General features: G+C 39.0%; 1 protein-coding gene across 1 annotated transcript in view; it reads left to right on the top strand.

The window, feature by feature from the left end:
• babam2 (BRISC and BRCA1 A complex member 2) overlaps nt 1-21,591 on the top strand; it is a 113,020-nt gene that overhangs the window by 29,178 nt on the left and 62,251 nt on the right. Inside the window, exon 6 of the mRNA XM_057859411.1 lies at nt 2,465-2,539. Coding sequence (XP_057715394.1) covers nt 2,465-2,539 — 75 coding nt within the window. The remainder of the gene's footprint in view (nt 1-2,464; nt 2,540-21,591) is intronic.

The raw sequence follows: 21,591 nt of genomic DNA, 5'->3' as shown, positions 1-21,591 counted from the left end.
TAACTTTAACGGCCGCGTTTCACTGCGTTCTCGCGGCGGCCACGTTGTTGCACCGTAGACGTTTCTTACTGTCCTACCGTGTTGGTCCTCATTATAGTAGGGAAGACGGAGTAAATATAATCTACACAAAGAAACTGTAACCCAATCGACTCACAGCCTCGAAAAGTAAGGGTTACATTACTTCAGAAACTCGTTCGGTACACCCCCGTTCCGAACCGAACGCCAAGTACCGAAACGGTTCAATACGAATACATGTACCGTTACACCCTTAATAAATACTTTCGTTTATCGTATCGGTATCCGCCTTCAGGAGCAGGAAGTTATCGATATCGGTTTGAAAAAAATGAATATCGTGTACCCAGAGGTTGCGCTAGAGTTTTTCATTGTCTGTCATTTTGACTGACAGGGTCACAAAAATCCGGTCATAATCTATTTTTACCTGTCACTTAAATTTTTAAAATGATGATAATGACATTGTGGTGACCTTTTGTTTGGCATAATTCACCTTCCGTACTTGTGTGTCCATTATGCCGAGCGCGTTAGCGGCTACGACACAGTCACGTGACAGAGACACTTAAGAGCCGCGCTACAGCGGCTGGACGAAGCAATTCGAGCTAACGAGACTCTTAACATTGCATACCGCTTCAACATATTCAATAGTATTTAGTTTTCATTCATTTTAAATTAATATTCTGTCCGAACAAGCTTAACAGAGAATCCACACCGTGCCATCACACATCAAGCAGATGAATATGTAACTTTTTCTCCGCAGTGACAAAAACAGCTGACTGTGGCCCCAGTAGGTAGGTAGCCTACCATATGTAGCATATGGAACAATGAAATTAACAGTTCACCTGCTGTGGCCTGAACGTAGTTTCACACCTTCCTCCTGGTGCGCATGGACTTGAATTGCGTGCCCGCTTGTGCAGTCCCTCTTTTTTCACCTCTTTTATCAACACCATCATCGTTTTGGGGGTTTTTGAAGAATCTTCGGACACTCAGTTGCCTTGACATTTTTCCGAGTAAGGCCAACGACGTCATGCATCAAGAGAGACAATAGCTAATTAATATGCTCACTCGCCACCCTGTGGTCTGGGGTGTGAATTGCAACCTGTCAAAATGACGGATGGACTTCAGTTTTTTTCGTCACCGTTTTAAAAAAATCGGGCAACGACGGAAAGTATTCGGTTAACGCGACCCCTGCGTGTACCCCTACTGTCTATCTTAAAATCCAAGTTTGATACCAGGGAACGAATTCAATAGGAAGCTGACTACCACTGGGACCAGCACCATTACTTAGGTAATCTTCTCATTAAAGCTTTAATGTCTTGATATGTGGCACATAAATCTGTCTGATGCCATCATAGTAACGGAGCGAAAGCCTGTACCCTCTCAAGATGGACCCATGGGGCAAAAAAATGCAAAGGAAAGCAGCAAAATACATAAGAGAAAATTTGACAGCCTGAACAGTGAAATTAAACTGATCTCGCCAAGTCTGGTGCATTTGTGAAATAGATTACCACACAGTTCCTTTTCATTCTTTTATTTTTTTGCTGCTTCCTAAAATGCTTCATTTTGGAATTTTACCGCGAGGATCCGCCTTTGCTGGCTGAGGAAACACCATGAAGGCTGACGAGTTTTCTTGGCTGCGAGGAACCAAGGAGCGTGGAGTCTCAGACGGTGAAATGTGTGGTCTTATTGCTAGGAGATCCGGTCTGCAGGCAATCAGCAACAGCGGACTACTGATTGGCTCAGAATTGAAACACGTTACCGCTACTTACGTTCAAAATGTCGAAAATCAATGTGTCCTGCAATTTAAAGTAGTTGTGGTTCATCAATGCACAAGCCATTAATCATAGCTCATTCATGTCAAGCGAGCCAGCTAGTGGCGGAGATGGCTCAGCCAAGGTTCATAGCTAGTCATTTTGGGCTCCTCCAAATCATATTATCACAAGAATTGTACTTCTTCGATCAATGTGCTATAAATTGTGTTATCAAATTTACACCATATCACACTGCACTAATTGTTATGTTGGTCCTGCAGAACTATCTTGGCTTAGTAGTGCTTTTAGATCTATAATTATTTGACTCCTCTTTGTCGCTGTCAGTAACAGTTAGAAATGAGTAATATTTTAAGCCACATGTCAGTTCTCTTGTTCTATGCTCAGACTTCTGTCATGCTTTTTTTCAATTTTTGTGGAACCTCGATACAGTGCTATTTCAGACTGAGCCAAATACATTACAGCATTAAAGTGTCGTTTTGTAGACACATAACATGAATTGGAAGGATTTGCTTTTAAAACTAATCTTTTTTTTAAGACTCCTGCTCCTTTTTACTTTAAACAACATAATTGTCTTATGGTGTGACCCCAACATAGGGTCTTTTTGAGCCACATCTGAAAAATCCAGGCACAAGTGTGACATTGCTATTTCATGGTTTCCTGTTCTGATTTTTTCTTTACAGACAGGGGAGTTTTCAGCTCGCTTTCTTCTGAAATTGCCTGTGGACTTCAACAACATCCCAATCTATCTACTGAAGGTAATTAATTGAATTAATATTGAGATAAAATTATTCCTCATGATCACATACCATACATTTTCCACATCCTCACTTTTATTAACTCATTCATTGCCAGCCCTTCCATTAAACGTTTAGATTTTTGACGAATACTGCCATCAAAGGCAGTGAACGAGATGGGGTGTAGTTAAGATGTGGTGCAACTTGCTGTTCCTACATACTGAATGTGTGTTCTTATGCTTTGCATGGGTGAAACCGGTAAAGGTCGTATCTGTTTAAAATTAATTTAATGCTATGTGTATGAAAGTGGACCCCGGTCTTAAGGGGCTGAGAGCTGACTAATCAGCAAGCAGTCACTCCTGATCTGCTCTGAACTCCGTGGTGTCTGGAGGCTTCTTTTCTCTCTCTTTTTCTCTTTCTGTCTGTCTCTCTTTCTGTTTAGGTCTGTCTGTCTGTCCCTGCTTCTTTTCCAGTTCTCTACCTCTGTCACTTTTCTTGTCATTGGCTGCCTACATGATGCTGGAGGCTTTAGCTCTGTGGTTTTCTATCAGCATGACCTATATTTGTTTCGGGAAATGTTGCTAAACATATGGCAAATAGCCGCAATAATAAGTCTCAAACCACCCTTTGTCCCTAAATATCTCAGACCTTGAGTTGCGCTAAGAGCCGGTTCTCTCTCGGTCCCTCACATTCACAAGGCATGGGTTGATTATCCAAACTCATATTTCAGAACTGGTCCTGAAATTATTTTTGTCTACCTGCATATTTTAAGGAAAGTTTCTTACCTCATCTTTGCAGTCAACTCACTCGGTGACATTATTATCATTTTTCAAATAAGCTGCCACTTGCTTTACAGTACATTCAACAGGTTTCGAGGGAAATCATTGGATAACGAAGGCTTTCTGTCTATTATATATACTGTGTGGTGGATTGACACATAGTTTGTATAAAGTTACTAGATATAATATCCTAATTTTTTCTAAATGACTATTATATGTAACATAGAAACACATGTGTTTGACAGCTGTGGTAGGCATACTGTACAATACATAGTTTTTATACACTTGGATTTTTAAGCTTTGACCAGCGTACTGGAAAGTACTGGTAATGAAAATAAGCATCCACTCTATCCACCTGCGCAATGTAGAGAGCTGTATAAATCAGAACAGTGATCCCTCCTTTTTCGCATTTAATTGTTACCAGAGCCCCCCGCCACAATTGAAAAACCCTGAAGTAGGGTTTAATTACTGTACCTGCGTGATGCTTGGTGGAACTTTGCACAACTCCTGGATGTCGTGTAGGTCCACTCATGAGCGAATAGAGTGTGTAATGGGGTTATGATGGTTTATTTGTGGGTAAAAAAAGAAGTTACAATTTCCCCAGAGATTTTGGAGGCTTGTAGCTTTAGGTGGTCTCAAAGTTGTAAAATGGTGACAAGTACCACTGATAATGACTCCAGAGGTCCAGGAGGTGTCTGGAAGGCACCTCCTCGTGAGGTGCTGGAGGTTTGTAGCGAGCTTTGGGTGCTGTCAAAGCGGGTAAAAATGGTGAAAAGTAATGCTGAATATCCTCTCGAAGACCCTGGGTGTGTTTGGCGGTTACAGAGTGCTTCATTTTCGGGTAAAAATGTTAGAATTCCCTCGGAGTTTGTGAAGGTTTGTTGCAGGGTTTGGGTGCTCTCAAAGTGCGTAAAAATGGAGAAAAGTACCACTGAAACTTGTTGAAATTCCCCCGTGAGACTATAGCTAGAACAAGGGAAGAGGCTGGGCGAGGCTGCCTACACATCGCAGCCAATCAGCTCACGAGATAAATCCACTCTTAATTTGTTCTATGGTTTGATAATCAGTATAAAGGAGGCTGCAATAGTCAATTAGCTCATGGGATGAATTGGCGGTCTCATCGGTTGGAAACGCTGCAATGGTACTTATTGGTGCCTCTAATGTGTCAATCTCGCAACACTTGTTAAATTAATTATATCAATGGACCGATTTTAGTAATCTAACTTTGCGTATCCTATTTATGGCTTTGAAAAGGAATTTGACGGGTATACTAGGCGATGTCTTAATAGAGAAGCTAGTTCTTGTTCAAGGGATTGACAACTATAGGTGCCACGGTCTACACTGATTGATTATTAGCAAACTAGCGATTGAATATAATGCTTTGTCTGAACAGAATATATTAACAACACTCAGTTTACAAAGGTTGGCAGCAGAGCGCATTAGCTCACCTCATCCATAGGTTTTAGTATGACATTGGCCTTTCCTTTGTAGCTACAACAGATTGAACTCTTCTTTGAAGGCTTTCTGCAAGATGTGGAAGTGTGTATGAATTGTTCGACTATTTTTTCAGAAAAAATTTGAGAGGTTACAAACTGATGTTAGGTGAGAATCCTTGCTCTCATTTCTGCTCTTATGAATACCAAAGATGTTCTTTCAAGTTGAGGTCAGGGCTCTGCATGCAGGTTAAGTTAATCTACACTAAAATGTATGTAATGTAATGTGTCTTTTTCCAAACATTGAAACAAAGAACTGTGGAATTTTCCTAAATACTGACACATTTGATGTTCTTTTCACTGCGCCAATATTTTGGGACAATTACATTTATAGCACTTCAATGGCCTGTTTTGAAGTATTTCATTTGATTTGTTAGTGATTGTACATCAGATAGAGGTTAGTACTCACACATATGTTTTTAAATGTTATCCAAAACTTAATTATCCATTACTATCATGAAAAAAATCCAGAGCTATTAAATAATCCCAATGAATGTTCAACAAAATGATGAATTAATATGTTCTTTAGTTTCTGATATGCCAGTTAACCTACGCTTAAATACATTTCCCTATCAAAATTTAAATGTCCATACCAAAGGACAATAGGCTTGGGACTAACGCAGAAATGTGTTTAGAGATGGGCAATGTTACACCGGTAGTGATTGCTTGGATGTGTTCAGCGGCCGCAGAGCTGTGGAGGACAACTGCTACCTGGAGCAAAGCATTTGTATGGTTTTCCCTCTCACCACAGTGGACATGTTTACCTTCCTGTGTCTACTGGAAAGCCTTGGGCTGGGGGAAGGATTATAGTTGACTTATTATGTTAAGGGAGGCAGTCTGTCAAGGCCAAAATGAAATAGTTCGGAAGATATAGAGAGCAGACATGAAGGAAAGCTAGTGAGCACACAATAGATGTTGGCAGTTTTCTTTGTATCGAAAGGGCATGTGGGCCTTTTGGCCATTGTTGCATTGTCTCCTTTTTTATAGTACCTTAACCTCTTGAGTTGTCAACATTTTTACAAATACCTGTACACTTTTCACGTGTTTATATAGCGTAGTTGCGCGATACAAAATCTTAGTTTTTATTAACATTTGGGTTATTCCAGAATTGGAGAATTGGGCTGGAAAAAACAAGCATTCACTTTTCTTATTGTCTACTACATATTCATCATCGATTTAGGGGTACAGAAGAGCCAGTGCTAACCTAAGTACAAGCCCAGAAAGAGCACGAGCTCCAGCTCTGTGGAAAAGAGGCATTTGGGACCATTTGTAAGCTCAGAGGTTACTGATTTTCGATGAGAGGCCACGTCTTATACTGTATAGCTTTTTCTATGTTTCTATATGCAATTCCTTGAGGAAGCACTCATACAGAGAACTTAGTATGATTAACCTTAGCTGAACTATTACTCTAAACAGAGCTTTTTTATGCATGATTTGAATTTTTACACGTTACTAAAATGGCAACATTTAAACCTTTTGACCTAACTCTGTTGCAGAGATTGGTTATCATATCACTGTTGTGAAGGGTTCAAACAGTATGCATCACCAAAGTCATGAGGTCACAGGAGTAATACAAGAGGGTGATCAAGTGGGTGTTTCATTCTGATTAAAAAAAAAATCCCATCCCACTAAGTATGCATGTTAAATTCTGTAATGTTTAGTATTGTGTGTTGCAAAAGAAAACGTGAAACGAAGTACATTTACAAAAACAATAGACATGTAATGAATTCATCCATCCATTTTTTAGTGGTTCTCTTGTTATGACTCATGGTTAGCCTGTTCCAGCTGACAGCCGGGAAGAAATAGATTATAGGCAGTCCCCGGGTTACAACGTACCCGACTTATGTGATGTCGACTTTACGATGCCCGAGTCTCGTCCGCCATTCTGTCTCCTGTCCTTTGTTTTTTTTTGTTGTTTTTTTTCTTTTAAGTAACGTAAACAGTAACTAGTTCTTGCATGTAAAGATCCCCTCCTCCCCCAGCAGAGTTGCCACTGTCCTGCAGTTCCTGACGGCATCAGTTCCCACTTCCTTGTTCTCATGCTGCTGCTGCTGCTTCTGCTGCTGTTTCACCCCGGCGCGGACTCCGATAGCAAGTCCCCATCCATTTTTTTTTTTTTAGTTCGGACAGCGGGCTCGCGATAAGAGAGCTGGCGGCCAAGATATCCCCCATCTCTCGCCTCCCTACTCTTTTCACAGCGTCCTTTTCTCTCAGCAAAGCGACTCACTCGCGAATAAAGCCCGAATAGTATATATACAGTGTGTGTGTGTGTGTGTGTGTGTATGTGTATATATATATATATATATATATATATATATATGTATATATGTATATATATATATATATATATATATGTATATATATATATATATATATGTATATACACTCACCGGCCACTTTATTAGGTTCACCTGTCCAACTGCTCTTTAACACTTCATTTCTAATCAGCCAATCACATGGCGGCAGTTCAGTGCATTTAGGCATGTAGACATGGTTTAAGACAATCTCCTGCAGTTGAAACCGAGCATCAGTATGGGGAAGAAAGGTGATTTGAGTGACTTTGAACGTGGCATGGTTGTTGGTGCCAGAAGGGCTGGTCTGAGTATTTCAGAAACTGCTGATCTACTCGGGTTTCACGCACAACCATCTCTAGGGTTTACAGAGAATGGTCCGAAAAAGAAAAAATATCCAGTGAGCGGCAGTTCTGTGGGCGGAAATGCCTTGTTGATGCCAGAGGTCAGAGGAGAATGGCCAGACTGGTTCGAGCTGATAGAAAGTCAACAGTGACTCAAATAACCACCCGTTACAACCAAGGTAGGCAGAAGAGCATCTCTGAATGCACAGTACGTCGAACTTTGAGGCAGATGGGCTACAGCAGCAGAAGACCACGCCGGGTGCCACTCCTTTCAGCTAAGAACAGGAAACTGAGGCTACAATTTGCACAAGCTCATCGAAATTGGACAATAGAAGATTGGAAAAATGTTGCCTGATCTGATGAGTCTCGATTTCTGCTGCAACATTCGGATGGTAGGGTCAGAATTTGGCGTCAGCAACATGAAAGCATGGATCCATCCTGCCTTGTATCAACGGTTCAGGGTGGTGGTGTAATGGTGTGTGGAATATTTTCTTGGCACTCTTTGGGCCCCTTGGTACCAACTGTGCATCGTTGGAACGCCACAGCCTACCTGAGTATTGTTGCTGACCATGTCCATCCCTTTATGACCACAATGTACCCAACTTTTGATGGCTACTTTCAGCAGGATAAAGCGCCATGTCGTAAAGCTGGAATCATCTCAGACTGGTTTCTTGAACATGACAATGAGTTCACTGTACTCAAATGGCCTCCACAGTCACCAGATCTCCATCCAAAAGAGCATCTTTGGGGTGTGGTGGAACAGGAGATTCCCATCATGGATGTGCAGCCGACAAATCTGCACCAACTGTGTGATGCCGTCATGTCAATATGGACCAGACTCTCTGAGGAACTCTTCCAGCACCTTGTTGAATCTATGCCACAAAAAACTGAGGCAGTTCTGAAGGCAAAACTGGGTCCAACCCGTTACAAGCATGTTGTACCTAATAAAGTGGCCGGTGAATGTATATATATATATATATATATATACTGGACTGTCTCAGGAAATTAGAATATTGTGTATTCTAATTTTATGAGACAGTCCTGTATGTTGGTGCTATCGTCAACTGGATGTACAGTATATATATGTATATATATATATATATATATATATATATATATACATACAGGACTGTCTCATAAAATTAGAATACACAATATTCTAATTTCCTGAGACAGTCCAGTATATATATATATACAGTGCCTTGCAAAAGTATTCGGCCCCCTTGAACCTTGCAACCTTTCGCCACATTTCAGGCTTCAAACATAAAGATATAAAATTTTAATTTTTTGTCAAGAATCAACAACAAGTGGGACACAATCGTGAAGTGGAACAAAATTTATTGGATAATTTAAACTTTTTTAACAAATAAAAAACTGAAAAGTGGGGCGTGCAATATTATTCGGCCCCCTTGCGTTAATACTTTGTAGCGCCACCTTTTGCTCCAATTACAGCTGCAAGTCGCTTGGGGTATATTTCTATCAGTTTTGCACATCGAGAGACTGACATTCTTGCCCATTCTTCCTTGCAAAACAGCTCGAGCTCAGTGAGGTTGGATGGAGAGTGTTTGTGAACAGCAGTCTTCAGCTCTTTCCACAGATTCTCGATTGGATTCAGGTCTGCACTTTGACTTGGCCATTCTAACACCTGGATATGTTTATTTTTGAACCATTCCATTGTAGAGTTGGCTTTATGTTTTGGATCATTGTCCTGTTGGAAGATAAATCTCCGTCCCAGTCTCAGGTCTTGTGCAGATACCAACAGGTTTTCTTCCAGAATGTTCCTGTATTTGGCTGCATCCATCTTCCCGTCAATTTTAACCATCTTCCCTGACCCTGGTGAAGAAAAGCAGGCCCAAACCATGATGCTGCCACCACCATGTTTGACAGTGGGGATGGTGTATTCAGGGTGATGAGCTGTGTTGCTTTTACGCCAAACATATCGTTTTGCATTGTGGCCAAAAAGTTAAATTTTGGTTTCATCTGACCAGAGCACCTTCTTCCACGGGTTTGGTGTGTCTCCCAGGTGGCTTGTGGCAAACTTTAAACGAGACTTTTTATGGATATCTTTGAGAAATGGCTTTCTTCTTGCCACTCTTCCATAAAGGCCAGATTTGTGCAGTGTACGACTGATTGTTGTCCTATGGACAGACTCTCCCACCTCAGCTGTAGATCTCTGCAGTTCATCCAGAGTGATCATGGGCCTCTTGGCTGCATCTCTGATCAGGTTTCTCCTTGTTTGAGAAGAAAGTTTGGAAGGACGGCCGGGTCTTGGTAGATTTGCAGTGGTCTGATGCTCCTTCCATTTCAATATGATGGCTTGCACAGTGCTCCTTGAGATGTTTAAAGCTTGGGAAATCTTTTTGTATCCAAATCCGGCTTTAAACTTCTCCACAACAGTATCTCGGACCTGCCTGGTGTGTTCCTTGGTTTTCATAATGCTCTCTGCACTTTAAACAGAACCCTGAGACTATCACAGAGCAGGTGCATTTATACGGAGACTTGATTACACACAGGTGGATTCTATTTATCATCATCGGTCATTTAGGACAACATTGGATCATTCAGAGATCCTCACTGAACTTCTGGAGTGAGTTTGCTGCACTGAAAGTAAAGGGGCCGAATAATATTGCACGCCCCACTTTTCAGTTTTTTATTTGTTAAAAAAGTTTAAATTATCCAATACATGTTGTTCCACTTCACGATTGTGTCCCACTTGTTGTTGATTCTTGACAAAAAAATTACATTTCATATCTTTATGTTTGAAGCCTGAAATGCGGCGAAAGGTTGCAAGATTCAAGGGGGCCGAATACTTTTGCAAGGCACTGTATATATATATATATATATATATCTTTTTTTAAAGCCCTAATAGTCATTGAATATAACAATATTTAACACAATGTACCTCACAGTATCTTGCTTTTTACTTTATCTTATTAATATGTCGTATAATGCATGTTTTTGGACAGTTATTTTGAAGTTCAGGGTGTATCTTAGGGTACTTAAAGGGTTAATTCCAATTTACGCAGAAATTTGGGTTCCATCGCCAGCCTAGGAACGGAAGTTGTTCGTAACCCGGGGACTATTTGTATACACAAGACTGGTTACCAGTCAATCACAAGACAGTGAAGGTAAAACAAACATTTACACTCATATTCACACTTATGGCTAATTCGAGGTTTTCAGTAAACATCCATGACATGTTTGTGGAATATGGGAGGAAGCCAGAGAAATGAAAGTCCACACAGGAGTGGGTGAATATGTATACTGTGCTAACCAGGTAACCTGATTCTTTACCGTTTCACTTGTAATAACTTAGATTAATTTTTCATATTCTGTTTAAACAGATAATGCTATTTTTGGTTTGGATTATTGCATTGTTCCTTTAGAACGAGATCGATTTTCAAAAATTACCAACATGCCACAGCTGCTGGTACCTTGTTTTCCCAGTTGCCACACAAGTGTTACATCTTTCTCAACCACTTACGGAGCTTCCGTTGCTGGGAATTTTTTTTGTCCAGCTATTGTCCCATTTTGTATGACAGTTGAGCTTTTGGAGAAGTCGTGGCTGAAGATAAGCTATTTCGTCATAAGTCTTTCACAATTCTTTGCACAGGCAAACCTCAAAACCAAAACTTCAGTGCACAAGAAAAAAATGCAGAGTTAAAATATACAGAGGCTTTCCTAGCCTCCATAGTGCCCTGGGCGACAAGACGCTTTGGCGCCACCCCTAAAAAAAATTAAAAATCGCAAAAAATCCAACGGTTGACCCACAAAATACAACGCATGAAGTGTCTTAGCACAACCCAGCAACCAAAACACAGTATTTGCTAAGAATGTTACATTCATTGTCACAGTCAAACCAGTTGAAAGTGCGCAACAATAAATATATGCTGGAGAATTTTTTTTTTGACATCACAAACATTAGTAAAATATTGTAGAAATAATAAAGTGTGGAAGATTCTACTTGTGTCTCTACTTGAGTTGGCTCAGACAAGTTGACCACTACAGGGGCTTCAGTTAGAGAGCACAAGAGATGAACTCAAATGCTTTTTTGGGTTTATGTGAAGGTGTGCATACATATACACACATTTGGTATCTGGTGAATAACATACAGACATATAGTCAACATTCACAGACCTCTTAATGTGTTTAGCTTATTAAACATTAAAACCAAATTATTTTAACTATAAACCAACTATAGTGAACAATTGCACGCAATCTCTCTTCGACTACATTCACTGCTCGCATTAATTATTTTGTTATGACCAGGGGTGCACATAATTTTTTCGCCCAGGTTCTCAGAGGAGGACCTGGAGATGTGACTTGGTCCTCATTGAGCTTGAGAGCCGACCGGCCTGATGCGATAAATTTATGACAAGCTTTACTTAGAGCCAATTAACGTTAATTAATTATATTAACAATTAATGCTTGATAAACATCAACTGGCACAACAAAATTGGCATTACTTTGAAGTGAAATGTAAAGAAATAAACATAAAAGCACCAATTCAAAATAGGGCATTATGCGGCTCCCACATTAACTCCAAGCCTTTTTAAAAGTGGGATGTCCTCCTCATAAGACCTCATTGAACGTGCATGTTTAGCTTTGTAAAATGCGAGCAAAAACACGTTTGTCAGTGCATGTCGCTGTTCATTACCTTTATTCCACAACTTGTCCATAGGGCGAGTGTGGTCATGTCTGACATCGATAGTTTGCTTAATTGCCACATGCTCTGTTTTTTTTCGTGCTTTTCAAAGTTTGGATGGCTGAAATTCTTTGACCCTACATAAAATGCGCTGCTCTTATCGGCGACATTGGGATTCTCACAGCACATTTTGTACCGCATTTCCGTGCGAGCATCCTTTGCTTCTAGCCATGGTACCTCCTGTAGCCACTTTTCAGCAAAAGTTCTTTTTTTCGGTAGCTCCGGTGACTTCTCTGTCGTCTGTCTGTCTTTTGACGGGGGTGGGGGAACACGGAAGTAATTACTCAGTGTGGCCTGCCTCTTCGACATTTTGAGAAGTTATTTTCTCGTGTCCGCCGCAAATACAGTGGTCACCCATCGGTACGCAAAAGCGTATGGACGCCTTTGAGGGCCAGCGCGTTTGTCTACGTCCAGTACGCATGCGCGCGTGCGGACCACTTATGTGCACCCCTGGTTATGACGCTAACTGTCTTAGCCCATAAAAAACAAGCTAACAACTTTGAAATTACTAGTGTGAACGTTTAAAAAAACAGTGGACACAAAAACTAAGTTTGCAACATAAAAGTGCCGCTCTAAATAGGAAGTAAATTAACCAAACTGTTAAACTATTGAACGACTTGAAAAAATGTTTACAGAAAGAATACATATACATTATAAAGTTTGTTCAAATATTTGAGTTAAAAAAGAAAAAGACTCTTTGCACATTTAGATCAAAGTCAACACTAGGTGAGTAACACTGTTAACTGATCCAATCCCCGGTCCCACCTCTTTCTCCTTGTGGTGTTGCGTGCAGACAGTAACTACGGTCTGCAGGGGGCGTCATTGCAACACTAGAGGCGTCAATTAAAATAGTAGACAATTACTGCGACGTCTGCGATTTGCCTCCCCAAGTGACCGCCCAATACGCCTATGGCAGGAACCGCTACTGTATAAAAATATACCCACATATCGTTCGTATGTACAGTCAGTTCCTTAAGTAATGTGAAAATCTTCTCATGTTTGTATCTTCAATTACCACCACAATGGATTTGAAACAATATGTGCTTCAGCTGCCGACCCTTAGCTTTAATTTGAAGGAAATCGTATTAAGTTATTGGCTGCTCAATGTTCCTCCAAGTGACCATGTATGGTTCCCTAGTGTTTATTGATGATTTGACTGCTAAATGCTTAAGTACCTGTTGCTACATAATTCAGATGGACAATGATCTTCAATATCCAGCAAAATCAACCTGAATTCTTAAGGCATCAAAGTTATATGGTATGCAAATTTGAAGTTGGTCACCTGACAATTTCACTTGCTAAAGGCAAAACTGGAAAGGAAAGGAAAGGAAACTTGCCCCAAAAACCAGCAGGAAGTTAAGACGGTGACAGTAGAGTACCACCAGTGATGAAATCCAACCAATGGTAATGTTTATGCGCACCAGACTTTAGGTTGTAATTGATCGGGAATGATTTGCAACAAAGTATTGAAAGTGCAAGTTTGCGTTTTGATTGTTAATTTTTTGCATTACTTTTGGTCTTACATGGGAGGCAAAAAGGCACACAGTTGCAGTTCCTATACTGTTCACTTGATTTGGATGTAAATTTCAATAAGTCAAGCAAATCTTCATTATACAGCAGTTTTCATTAATAGAATTTTACTCGAATGTTTTTACATTGATTAAAATCAACACCCTTTCCGCTACTAGTCCACAACAACACGGAAAAACACTCAAATCTCATTTTTCACAGTTAAAACATATATTGTCCCTTTCATGTCAATATCATTGTTCGTGCTGTTGTGAACCATACATCAAGCATTGAGTCCTTGCACCAATATTTATGAACCTGACTGTACACATTTCTATGGACATGCCACTATGTCAGATGGAATTGTGACGCATAATAGTTATGGCTACTGGAGCATGTCTTCTAAACCCATCATTAAGGTTCTGTTACGGGTGTTATTAAATCAAATGTCAGTCAGTCATTGCAGCCTTTTTTTTTTTTTTTTAACATGACACACACACAACTTTACATTAAGACTGTAATCATACGCATATCGAAACTGAATTAATTGATCTCAAAGTACACTTCCAGTTCTCCTCCCAAATTACTGACAATGAAGATTGTTATATAATGGTAAAGGGTTTTATTGATGATAAGGATATATTACTTTTGAACATTTATAGGGCCCCTGTTAATGACAAATGACTGAATAAAAAAAATTTATGTGTACCGAGACATCTGGAGTGCTATTAAGGACTGCGATATTAGCCCACAATCGTCACTGGACTCCTCTAATGTGTTGAGGAGGATTTCACCTGAAGCTGTGTTAAATAAACTGTTAATTGAATTAGGCATGGAGACGTGTGGAGGGATTTGTATCCACATGAAAAAAGGTTTTACATTCTTCTCCCCTCCTCTTTCAACATTTTGAGGTTGGATTATTTATTTATGTTTAACTCTGATAGACATAGGGTAATTGATTGTGATAAAGGGGTCAGAGACATCTCTGATCACGTTGAGGTATATTTGATCTTGCATTTGGATAATAAAAGAAAGGAGAGTGTCTGGAGAACCAACACTAGCCTCCTATAATAAACTCGCACAATTTAGAACACTGAATGGTGTGATGCCAAGTAAGATGTTAGATGGAAAGAGATGGACCAAGCAGAAATCCATCCTCCTATCTCATCAATACTTAGGAATAAAGTAGTACGTGTCTCTTACCGGAGTAAAGTTTCAACCTGGACGATAGTGCCATTAAAGGTCTGTCTTGGTAGTAAAAGATAAGACTACTGAGAAAGATGTGAACGTTTTACGTTGGCCAGCTTATGACACACTTTACTTATACCACTGGGAAGGAACTTTGACTCCTTCCAACAACTTGTAAACAAATATAGTCTGCAGAAGACTGATTAGTTTGATTTCTTCAACTACGCCACGACCTTAACACAAACATTTCAAGCAAACGTGAAAAATATCCAATCATTAATATCTTTGTGGATGCATGAAAATGAACACTTACTAAAACAACTGATTTCTCAGACATACAGTGGGGCAAATAAGTATTTAGTCAACCACTAATTGTGCAAGTTCTCCAACTTGAAAATATTAGAGAGGCCTGTAATTGTCAACATGGGTAAACCTCAACCATGAGAGACAGAATGTGGAAAAAAAAAAAAAAAAAACAGAAAATCACATTGTTTAATTTTTAAAAATGTATTTGCAAATCATGGTGGGAAATACGTATTTGGTCAATACCAAAAGTTTATATCAATACTTTTTGTTATGTACCCTTTGTTGGCAATAACGGAGGCCAAACGTTTTCTGTAACTCTTCACAAGCTTTTCACACACTGTTGCTGGTATTTTGGCCTATTCCTCCATGTAGATTTCCTCTAGAGCAGTGATGTTTTGGGGCTGTCGTTGGGCAACACGGACTTTCAACTCCCTCCACAGATTTGCTATGGTTTTGAGATCTGGAGACTGGCTAGGCCACTCCAGGACCTTGAAATGCTTCATACGAAGCCACTCCTTTGTTGCCCTGGCTGTGTGTTTGGGATCATTATAATGCTGAAAGACCCAGCCACGTCTCATCTTCAATGCCCTTGCTGATAGAAGGAGATTTTCACTCAAAATCTCTCGATACATGGCCCCATTCATTCTTTCCTTTACACAGATCAGTCGTCCTGGTCCCGTTGCAGAAAAACAGCCCCAAAGCATGATGTTTCCACCCCAATGCTTCACAGTGGGTATGGTGTTCTTTGGATGCAATTCAGTGTTCTTTCTCCTCCAATCACGAGAACCTGTGTTTCTACCAAAAAGTTCTATTTTGGTTTCATCTGACCATAACATATTCTCCCAGTCCTCTTCTGGATCATCCAAATGCTCTCTAGCGAGTACTTTCTTCAGCAGGGGGACACGTCTGGCAGTGCACGATCTGAGTCCCTGGCGGCGCATTGTGTTACAGATAGTAGCCTTTGTTACTGTGGTCCCAGCTTTCTGTAGGTCATTCACTCTGTCCCCCCGTGTGGTTCAGGGATTTTTGCTCACCGTTCTTGTTATCATTTTACGCCACGGGGTGAGATCTTGCATGGAGCCCCAGATCGAGGGAGATTATCAGTGGTCTTGTCTGTCTTCCATTTTCTAATAATTGCTCCCACAGTTGATTTCTTTACACCAAGTGTTTTACCTATTGCAGATTGAGTCTTCCCAGCCTGGTGCAGGTCTGCAATTTTGTCCCTGTTGTCCTTCGACAGCTCTTTGGTCTTGGCCATAGTGGAGTTTGGAGTGTGACTGACTGAGATTGTGGACAGGTGTCTTTTATACCGATAATGTGTTAAAACAGGTCCCGTTAATACAGGTAACAAGTGGAGCCTCGTTAGACCTCGTTACACAGCCAATCTTGCTTGTTTGTAGGTGACCAAATACTTTTTCCCCACTCTAATTTGGAAATAAATTCTTTAAAAATCAAACAATGTGATTTTCAGTTTTTTTTTTTCCACATTCTGTCTCTCGTGGTTGAGGTTTACCAATGTTGACAATTACAGGCCTCTCTAATCTTTTCAAGTAGGAGAACTTGCACAATTGGTGGTTGACTCAATACTTATTTGCCCCACTGTATTTAACATTATCTGGGATGAAAAAGCTGACCACTATGTATATTAAGCTAAGGTGGGAGAGGAATGCGGGAATAGAACTGTCTGATGAAGTCTGGTTAAATATTAGTAAAACCTTGGCAACCACGTCTATCTCTGATTTATGGCGTAAATTTCTTTATCACAACAAGAGGAAAAAATCCTGAACATGATAAATTTTGGGGGAATTGTGGATGCTCGTCTGTGATAACTTCCATATCTTCAGGATCCCCAATATCTCCTCTTACTGGAAAGATGTAGTGACTGTTGTGTTTTGTGTTTTTGTGTTTAAAATTGGAAATGAGTTTTAGTATTTTTTATTTTGGTAACATCCAGACTGGACTCACAAAAGACAGTAAACTTTCAGAGTTAGTCACAGAAGTTCCCATTTAGTTGGATAGTAATGTAGGGCCTTTAACTCAGCCTGAGCGAGGATTCGAGCAGCATTGTGTTTTTGATTAGATGGTTTCTGGAAGTTTACCTAACAGTTAATCGACGCTACCAAATGCTAACGCAGCTAATCAGACTCCATGATCCAGCCAAACACCTAACTGACTCTGCCTTATGTATTTGATTGACTGAATACAGTTGATTGTGCTGGAAAACGACATTATTGTGCTGAAAAATGACATTATAAAATAAAAGGCTATTGTGGAAAAAAGACATTATGAAACAGTAAAAAATACTTTGTGAAAAATGCATTTTATCTTGAAAAAAAAAAATGTATTACCAAAAAATAAAAATTATTACCTTATTTTACATTTTATGGTCCTTATTACATATTTTTTCTATTATTTAAAAAAAAGGGTATTTTATTTCAAAATGTTGTTTTTATTTATTAAATTATGAGTCTTAGGTTTCCCACTACATGGCTCTTTCTTTTCCTTTTTTCTTTCTTGGTCTCTGTGTTCTTTCACGTTATTGTTATTTTTGAAAACAAAAAACTCAAAACGGTCTCTGTGTTCTTTCACGTTATTGGGTGATATTGTTATTTTTTTAAAACAAAAAACTCAAAACAAGGTTTAAAAAAAAAAGACAGGACCATATTAGCAATATATACCTTTCTCCTATAAAAAGCTTGGTACTTTAGCGTGACTGTCAAGAGTTTGTCCCAGAGCAAGTGGTTATAATTTGTGGCCTTGCCGTCCCCTTGCACGGTAAACAGTGACTCAGAAGATCAGGAATCTTGAGTCTTAAATGCTATAAAATAATTGTAGGGTCATCCCAAATGTCCCTATGTCTTTCGTTACCTCAGCTCTACATTTTCTATCGAAGCCACACAAAAAAAGTTTTGTTTCCCCTGCTGAAATTGCAGTTTAATGTTTACTACAGACCTCGAGTCTGTTCATTGCAGTCATTACTCACCAAACAAAGATGATTTGTCCCTCAAGTGCATGTTTACTGTTGTTGAAAAACTCCACTACAGATGTTTTTCATAGTAATGGCAACTTTTTAAATTGTCAAGGAAAGTTATCCTCCAAGTTTACTCTTAAGTAAAACGTACTACGCAAAAAGTAATCTTCAAAATATCTTCTCAACCAAAATGTTTTTTGATTTTAAAGCACATGTTTGGCAACTGTTAAATTTTTGCTAAAAAAAAAATCCAATTTCCACTTTAATTGATTTAAGATTCAGTTTAATTGTAATTTTTCAGTTGAATATCAGATACCTCTTTTATTTGAGTATCGTATTTTTGGACTATAAGTCGCACCTGAGTATAACAAGTCGCACCAGCCAAGAATGCGCAATGAAAAGGAAAAAAAAACATATACGTCACACCGGAGTATAAGTCTAAGTATAAGGGAAATTTATTTGATAGAATCCAGCACCAAGAACAGACATGTCATCTTGAAAGGCAAATTAAAATAAAAAATACAGTTGGGAACAACAGGCTGAATAAGTGTACTGTATGCTAACATTACATGACGCATAAACAACGAACTGAGAACCTGCCAGGTATGTTAATGTAACATAGAGTTAATGAGATAACTATAGCATACAGAACATGCTAACAAGTAACAATCATATAATAATGTGTTTATAATTTCACACATAAGTCGCTCCAGAGTATAAAATGCACCCTCTGCCAAACTAGGAAAAAACAAAACAAAAAAAAAAACTGCTACTTATAGTCCAAAAAATGCGGTAAATTCATAAAAAACATACTATTATTCAAATGTTGATATATTTGGTTTGGTATATTTGGTTCACTAAAAAAAAAAAGATTTTTTTTTTGTTTCATTGAGAAAATATTTTATGTAATTTTAGAGGTACATAACTTAAAAAAAGAAAGAAAGAAAAAAAGAAAGAAAGAAAAACAAAATGAAATCCCTATCACTAGCGCATTCTTCTAACATTGCAGATGTATAAGGCATATTACATATTTTCAGAATCTATTTAAATTTACTATTAATACTAACTCTGAAACTTAAAAGCTCTGTTATAAATAAACTGGGGGAAAATTAATATACAAGTTTCATTCAATTTGATTTCATAGTGCTTTTGAAAGTCTTGTTTCTGAGTGATGGCGTGCCTGTTTAGCACTGTGACATGGCATTTAGTAGGAAAGCAAGTTGCCCAAAAGACATCGTCAAGTAATTGCCAGTTTGGGCTTCACTAATGCAGTGTACGACTGAAATCTGAAAAGGCCAGCCAATGCTTCCACGCAGATAAACAATTATGTGGGTTTTTAATGGTAGATGTATTATAGCTTGGTATACACTTGAAGATGAATTTAAATGTCACACATCTCAGAAACAAAATGGCAAGTGAGTGTACAATGTATTTTATTCTAAATATCTGATTATCACTTTATACTGTTGCCCTATAGTATTACTGAATAGTGACATATTTTTCCAGCGCCCTCACTCCAATCCAATATTTAAATATCAGACACTGTCCAGTAAACCACTAATGGCAAATTTAAAGGGACACTCCAGTAGAGCCCAACATTAATACATCTATTGGATCAAAGAGGATTGTTAACAAGCCCACCAAATTTGAATTAATGTAAAGATGCTGACTACATTTAACAAGGCTTCAAAATGGGGGGGAAAAAAGGACGGCGCATCAAGTCTCAAGCACTGTATGTGTGTCCGCTGAGTGTTCTCAAACCATGCCCCGCTCAAGTGCCAAATGCCTACTTATTACTAGGCCTGAACGATATTGGGAAAAACTATCATTGCGATTTACTAGTACGTATATTGCCAAGGCTGCACGCTTACTTTTTGCATTGGTTGCATTAGTGTCACCTGACTTTTTTCTTGAGGTTCAACAGCACAAAATGTAGGTGAACCTACATTTTTCATTGCATCACCTTTAATGCCATACTTTTAATCACTTTCCATAACATTCATATAATTGCTTCATTCATCCATCTTCTGAAACACTTATCCTCACTAGGGTCACGGAGGTGCTGGAGCATGAAGCAGAAAAACATGGATATATTTTTTAAATTAAAGACTCAATCCTTTCCACCCGATTCCTATCCTCTGAAAAATGGCGAGATCAGCGCATTTTCCGATCAGACAATCAGATCGGGGACATCCCTAATTTATATATAATGCCGTTTAATCCACTGGAAATAAAAGGGATCCAGCATTTAGATCATAGCGACGTTCCATCAATATATTGTGCAGGCCTACTTATTACCATAGCTTGTTAAAACATAGATAATACTTTGTTTAGATGTTCCACATCTCTACAGAACTCACCTACCATGCCAGTGAAGCTTTGTAAGCGCAACAAGAAGTACCTCTCTCATCAATGGGGTTTAGCAAATGCAACACATCCCACTGGTTACTTTCAAGTGCACAGTTATGTTATAGAAAGAGTACGCCCTTTATTAGTTTTTGCAGTTGTTGCCATACAGGTGCTAATAGTTGTTGAGAGCAACAAATAAAGGAAAAAAACTGCAACCTGCGTTTTATTGGAGACTAATAGTAGCAAACTATTTTTTTTATTTATTTCCACTGACGTTTTGCTATCAAGTGATATTTGTTATTCCGGTCATTCGATTACTGTTGCAAATCAAGTAATACCTTTTCTCAGTGTGCCTTCAATGACCTAACAGCCAGTGTGACACTGACAGACATGCTATCACAAAAGCTGTATCCTGAGGAGCAGTCAGTCATTTTCTTTTGCTTGCAGTTGTGACACTTGACTACTGCTTCTATAACCTCCCCACATGTTAAAATGAAATGCAACAACATAAAATGTATTACTTGACCATTCCTCCACTTCCCTCTGCTTTAACAACAAGGTAACTGCCTAAATGTAATTTAAACGTACTTTCTTCCTCTTCTCCACATCTCTTATTTTACATTCATTTTAAGAAATGCAGGCTTGAAATAACAGTGAATAAATAAATTGAACGTTTACTGAGACCTTACAGAAGTTTTTTTTTTCTATCACCCAAAAATGTAGATAACGGACTCCTGTGACACTATAGGTGAAAACAATATAGTTAAAGGGGAACACTGCAAGAAATGGTAAATTAGAGTGATAAAAATTATTTGATTTATCTGTCTGTCTTGGATAATTGATCGATTATTAAACATCTGAAATTATTGTGATAAATAATTAATCATTCTGAAACATTGTTTTGTTGAAAATTGCCACATTCTTTGGAATTACTGCCTCCGATGTTCAAGACTCCATAAAAGTAGACTAATTGAATTTGTGTTTTGTCAAAATAACCAGGGATATACTACCAACATGGCTCCCTGATACCAAAGGTCGCGTCCTACGCCTCTCTCCCTTTAGGATTTCGATTCACATTCACCCCCGCCCCCAAAAGCCACCCACTCTATTTCTCCACATGAACATTCCCACCTACCTA

This window comes from Corythoichthys intestinalis, chromosome 15 (assembly GCF_030265065.1).
Source record: "Corythoichthys intestinalis isolate RoL2023-P3 chromosome 15, ASM3026506v1, whole genome shotgun sequence".
In the NCBI taxonomy this organism is placed as follows: Eukaryota; Metazoa; Chordata; class Actinopteri; order Syngnathiformes; family Syngnathidae; genus Corythoichthys; species Corythoichthys intestinalis.
Note: the sequence above shows the minus strand (reverse complement) of the source record. Positions and strands in the feature narration are given on the sequence as shown.